The sequence below is a fragment of the Notechis scutatus genome, chromosome 3 (assembly GCF_049901735.1).
Source record: "Notechis scutatus isolate UNSWTSFEM ecotype Mainland chromosome 3, rNotScu1.2, whole genome shotgun sequence".
NCBI lineage: Eukaryota > Metazoa > Chordata > Lepidosauria > Squamata > Elapidae > Notechis > Notechis scutatus.
In genome coordinates, this window is record NC_142011.1 from 21,862,347 (window position 1) to 21,868,346 (window position 6,000).

The 6,000-nt window shown below is 43.3% G+C and overlaps 1 protein-coding gene across 1 annotated transcript in view; it reads right to left on the reverse strand.

Annotated features, from left to right (window-relative positions):
- Nucleotides 1-3,591, reverse strand: part of PTPN1 (protein tyrosine phosphatase non-receptor type 1) — a 91,732-nt gene extending 88,141 nt beyond the window's left edge. Inside the window, exon 1 of the mRNA XM_026664977.2 lies at nt 3,356-3,591. Coding sequence (XP_026520762.1) covers nt 3,356-3,418 — 63 coding nt within the window. The 5' untranslated portion in view covers nt 3,419-3,591. The remainder of the gene's footprint in view (nt 1-3,355) is intronic.
- Between the last annotated feature and the right edge of the window lie 2,409 nt (nt 3,592-6,000).

Here is a 6,000-nt window from a genome sequence, read left to right on the forward strand (position 1 = left end):
TTGTGAAACCAGAAATTACAAACCTGCTCTTCTTCCCTTTTCCCTGGAAGTGAGTTCTTAAAACATGGCTATCCAGCTAAGAGAAAGCAATCCCAGTTGGCAGTCCTGAATGCTCCGGCCCTTCACAAATTCATCTACTCCCACTGAAAAACTAAATTAGTAGCTATCTGCCACATCCAAGCTAATTTTTCACTTGGAGAAGCAGGAGGCAGAGCCTTGTAGGTTATTGCAGAAGTCCAACAAGAAAAACAGCTCGCTGCTTTTATGTGGGATTTCTTTTAAGGCAGAGCAGCATGAAGACGAAAAAGGCTATGCCTTGAGCTCATCTAAACTAAAGAAATGAAGCCTTTTGTTATGAAGCATGCACTGTGAATAGGTGTACTACGGGCTTTTCGTGAGGGGGAAAAAAAAGCAGTTCATGTAAACAGATTAATAAAGGAAAGAGTGATCATAATAGAACAGGGACATCTCTAAGCGACATAGCCTTATAATTAAATATCAGGAAATGCAGAAGGCTCACAGCTCAATAGATGGGAAAGGGGAAACTAAATAGGATTGCTGATGTTTCTATCCAAGTACTCCCTGCAAGATAGGTGGTTAATAGAACGAGAGGAAATAAAACAGACTACAGAACTTGCAATGCTTGGGGGACACGGTGAACCTGGCCCAGGTGGGATTCACAGAGAAAATATTCAGCCATATTCTTCAAAGGCTAGAAAAGACCTAATTATTATTCCTGACCCAAATTCAAAATGTCCACGCTAGAACAAATATACACGCTTTTCAAGGATTTGCAAGAATTGCAGCCTTCCAAGATATCGCTACTCGTGCTTTTAGTAAAAAAAAAAAAAAGTGAGTACTGCAGCTTGCTAGCACATTAAGGAGTGATATTATGCAAAGCACATAGTGTAACAATTCCAGGGACAGAGCAACCACCTTGACCTAATTTCTTATGTTTCACTGATACAGTACAGATTTCCAGCCAAATTCGGTACAGATACAGTAAGAAAACAAAATTAAGAAACAAAAGCTAAGCTACCTTAGTCACTGACATTTCAAGACCAGATTAGCAAATATCCTGTTATTCCAATTTTCAATGCTTAGCATACTAAAGAGTATTCCTCTCCCCACTCCCCTAACCCCCCCCTCAACACAATTTGAGATCTCTTTTTGTTCAGTGGATATACCCGGCTCTGAAAACTATCAATCAAACTCTACTGAAATCAGCAGTTTTGCAAATGCCTAGGATGGCATGCTTAATTTGTAATTTGATGATGTATGCATTATTATTTCGCCAAGCCTTACAGAAGATCTTTTTCAATATTTCCTAACAGAAGATCTTTTTCAATATTTCCTAACATGATCACAAGGAAAAAGAAATTGCTTAGGCAACTTTTCCAGTCTCCAAAATTCCATGGCAAGGGATAAATTCATTCATTCTCCTCACCAGGGAGAATATTGGCTAATTTCACCTATTGATTTAGCCTGGCAGCCTAGGAACTAAAATACCATCAATAGCCATTAGAACAAATCTTACAAAACTCCATGCTAAATGGGGGTCCCTTTTCTAGAGTCAGGGAGAACATCCCTTCTGCAGAGATTTGTTATTGACTCACCAAAATCCCCAAGCAGTCAAACGTTGGCCCTTAATAGTTATATACATACAAAGATAATAAAATAATAACATCTGACAACCAAGGTCCTTGGGAAGGACTAGATAAGTGGATAGAAATGCCAAATCCAATCCGAACCTGTGGCTGACTATCCGACAAACAATAACAAGTGCCATTTAAGCTCAACATAATAAGACCAGGTCCTTTTTTAAGACTTTTACCCCAGAAAACAATATATCCATTAGATTTCCTTGTCCATTTTAAATTATTATTTTATTTCTATTCATTTATCAAATTTTTAGAGCCACCCAACTCAACAAAAGTGACTTTGGGTGGTACACAATGAGATACAATAATGTTAACTTGCCAGGTCGACAGCACTGCATTCAATGTATTGATCCTTTCTAATCTATGGGACACAAGTGTTCCCTCTTAATCCAAAGATCTATTCAATGGGCCTTTCCTCTATCCCACGCAACTTGACAAATGCGGTTCAAAAGAACAAGCAAAGTTATAACTTATCCAAGCTTCAGTCACCTCATGCTATGTGTGGCACAGAACTCAATGTTTCATAGTTGAGGTCAAATCGCAAAGACTACCAGAAACAAAGAAAAAAGTACTTTCACTGTTCTTGAAAGTCTGCAGCTGGGGGGAAAAAATAATAAAACAAAAAACACATTTAGACATCATTTCCACACTCTCCAGGCAACACGTGTATTGGGGGGGTGGGGTGGTTAGAAATGGTGAGTATCTATAAAAGATCGCAACTTATAAGCAGAGCCGCTGCTTTTCTTGGTAAGCAACCAATCAGATAGAGATTGTAAATCCTAACTCTGGGGAACAGAAGTCTAGAAGGGGGATCAGGTTTTTAGTTCCCCACCAAAAAAAAAAAAAAGTGTGTGGGAGAAATAATTAGCCTTACTGGCTTCCAGACAAGGACATGGACCCTTCATATAATTGCTCCGGGGCACTGCGCAAAAGACCCTTAATTAGAGACGCCCTGATGGAGGAGTTGCAAGCAAGCCTATCTTCAAGAGTCAGCTGATTTCCCTCCCTCCGGACACCTCATAGTGGGGGGGAAGGGGGGCACACCCTGGAAGACCTGAAGAGTAGAGGGGCAGCGAAGGGATCAACGGGTAGACAAAGATAAAAGAGAGCCTCGTTGGTGTCCATTAGGGATGGCCTACAGATCTGCCCCCTCCTTTCCTTGAGCAGAGCGTCCATCTGTATTAACAGGGTGTTCTTGACTTCCTTTGATCCTGGTTGAATCTTCGTCTCCTTCTTGTCTTTGGGGGCGGGGGGAGTATACTCACACAAACACATCAAGTCCAGGACACGCACAATGCAAGTCATCCTCTCCCCGGCAAGCCTTACAAGCCGGGAGCGGGGTCGTTTTAAAGGGAGTTGGGTGAGGGATGCAAGAAATGGAGCCCCACCACCACCACCACCACCTCCAAGTCCCAGCGTTGGATGTCGGAAGGAGCCGTGCCAAGCCGCGCGCGGAAAAAGAGAGAGAGGGAGAGAGCCCGGATCAGAGTTGGGAGCCGATCGCGACGCGATTAACGGGAGGTAAAGGCGAAGAGAGCTTTGTCCGAGGAGCGAGTGCGAGTCCCTAGGGAAGAGGCGGGGAGGGAGGGGAAAAGGAAAAAAAAAAAGGAGCTGCTGGACCGGCGGACAAAGAAGCAGCCGCGGTTCGCTCCCGGCCGGGCAGGTCCCGGTGGCATTTCTCCCACCTCGCTCACCTGGTAGATGGCGGCCCAGCTGTCCTCCTGATCCAGGCGCTGGAACTCCTTCTCGATCTCCATGCTGGCAGGGAAGGGCTGAAGTCTGGCTGGCCCCCGCCTGCCGCCGCCGCCGTTGCTGCTACCGCTGCTCTTCGGACGCCAGGGCGAGTCCCAGCCGCTGCCCGGAGCGCTGCCGCCGCCGCCGCCGCCGCCGCGGCTCTTGCTGCCTGGTCGCTTCAGATAGCGCCTCCCCTTCCTTCTCGCTCCCTTCCAGCCCACACGGAAACTACGCAAGCAGCCTCTTAGCCTTCCGGCATGGTCCTCCCCGAGCAGAGGAAGCCTGCGGGAAGCTCTTCTCGAGAGCGGCGGTCTGCTCCGGAGAGGGAGCGGGGCTTCCTAAGGAGGAGGATGTTCCGCTGTGATGCTTAGCTCCTGGCGCAGCGAGATCAAAGTGCCGATCATTAGTGCCTCTGGGCATGTGCCGATCATTAGTAACACACACACACACACACACACACAGAGAGAGAGATGCGTTACAGCTAATCGGCATCTCAGCATCGATCGCTGTAGCTTAAGATTTGCAAAAGTCTAATTGCGTGGGACTGTCACTCCGATCACACACACACACACATACCACACACCAATCTAGGTTTTACACACCAATCTGGAGCTGGGCCGCAGAAATCGGAGTGACCCCGATATGGCCCCAAAGGGTTTTTCAGGATCTCTTTGCTGCCATCTAATTTGAGGGTCCTGATCACAGCCGACTGAGGCTGCTTGCAACTTGAGAAGCAAAGGTTCCAGATTTTATGGCTGTGACAGATGATGATAGATTGCCTTAGCAGTGTTTCCCAACTTTAGCGACTTTTAAGATGGGTAGACTTCATCTCCCAGAATTTCTCGGCAGTTTTAATGTAGTTCTAATTCCTAATACCATTTGGCTCCTTATTCCTGTGTATTCTTTCCCCCTTTCCCAATCAACAACTGTATTGTTAGCACTAACTGTGATTAATAGTATTACTATTTCTTACTCATTTCCTGCATTCTGCACAATATTGCTTTCAGAAAAAGGAAACTATGATTCTGTCTATCATCTCTACCTACAGTACCTACCTACCTATCAAATTGAGCCACATAATCTTCCTATATCAACAAAGTGAGTAACAACCTCCCCATAACTTCAAGTGGTAGTCAGTAAGAAGATTAATAAAATATCCATTCTAACAAAGTTGTTGATGTATGGGGCGCTAAAATACACCTATGCAGTTTCCAAAACTCTGTAACTTAATCCTTTTTTTCCTTTCAATAAAACTAACTTTCTGACATCCCACTCAATATCTTTTTCCAGTTTTATGAGTATTGATGAACACTTTGAATGTGCTTTTCAAACCAGCTATATATCAGTTACTGTAGTTGTCATGTCATTCCAGACTACACTTAATTAGCTTGCTGATCAGAATGTTATGGGATACTTTATCTGTTTTGCTGAAGTTAAGATAATTACTTACAATTTACACCCTCAATATAATGAGGAACTTATCCATGAGATAAAGTTAATCTGACAAGATTTATCCCTGAAAAATCCTTGCTGGCATCTGGTAATCTTGGCATTGTTTTCAAGGTCCTTACAAACCAACCACTTTATGATCATCCAGGAGTTGACATGCATTTGAATATTTTTGATGGCAATTTTTTCTTTCAAAAGGAAGGTGATTCTGCTGGCTTTAAAGAAGGCCACGATCCATCCAGCCTCCTCAAGTAATCATGCTGGATCCAAGATCAAGACAATTGTCTTCCAGTCTCAAACAGAGGGAAGATTGTTGAGAAAATAGTCAGGCAGCTGCCTCAAAGGACCATATAGGAAATAGATTATCCAATGTATAGATTTCTTTCTGTAAACTAATATTTTAATATTGTAGAAAGGTAATATCTCAAATATAAAAGGGAAACCTCTAAGTTGAGTTGATTATAATTCCTAGTGATTTCATGGACATGCCCATGAAATTGTCTCTGCCACGGTGCAGAAGAAGCTTGCTATTGCTTTATTTTAGGATGTTTTTCAACTTCTAAATCTAGTTTATAGCCCTGGGACTGCCTTGTAATCTATCATCCAAGGGTTAGCCAGACCTGACACTGCTTATCTTCTCAGCCCAGCCAGGTGCTGCCATCTGCTGAAGCAAGATTGGAAAGCATCTGAAGCAAGAGGAGAAAGCATCTTAATAAGGATTAAGTCAAAATATCTAAGTCAAGTTTATTATAAGGTTATTTATATAAATATAGTATATTCAGCTGTTCAAAACACTTTGTATGGTATAACAATCTAAACTGCTTCAGATATACCAGCATGGATTTCCACAATTACAATCCAACACATTTGGAGGAGAGTTGGTGAAGCCTACCAAAGGCAAGCAAAGAAGCATAACTTGCTACATAATATGTAAAACACAAGTTATGGAAGAACATTTCTAAACCTTGCCAAACACAAGAGGAAATTCCACCAGCCCGTGGACTTAATCAGAAGAAACCACCTGGTTTAACAGGGCATCAAATGAGGCCTACTGTTTCCCCTCCTCTAAAGCCCCATCTTACAATTGTATATCCCACGGAGGATTTCAGTGGTATGCACAGGCTGTGTATAAATGTGTGTGTGTCAAAATCCGCAA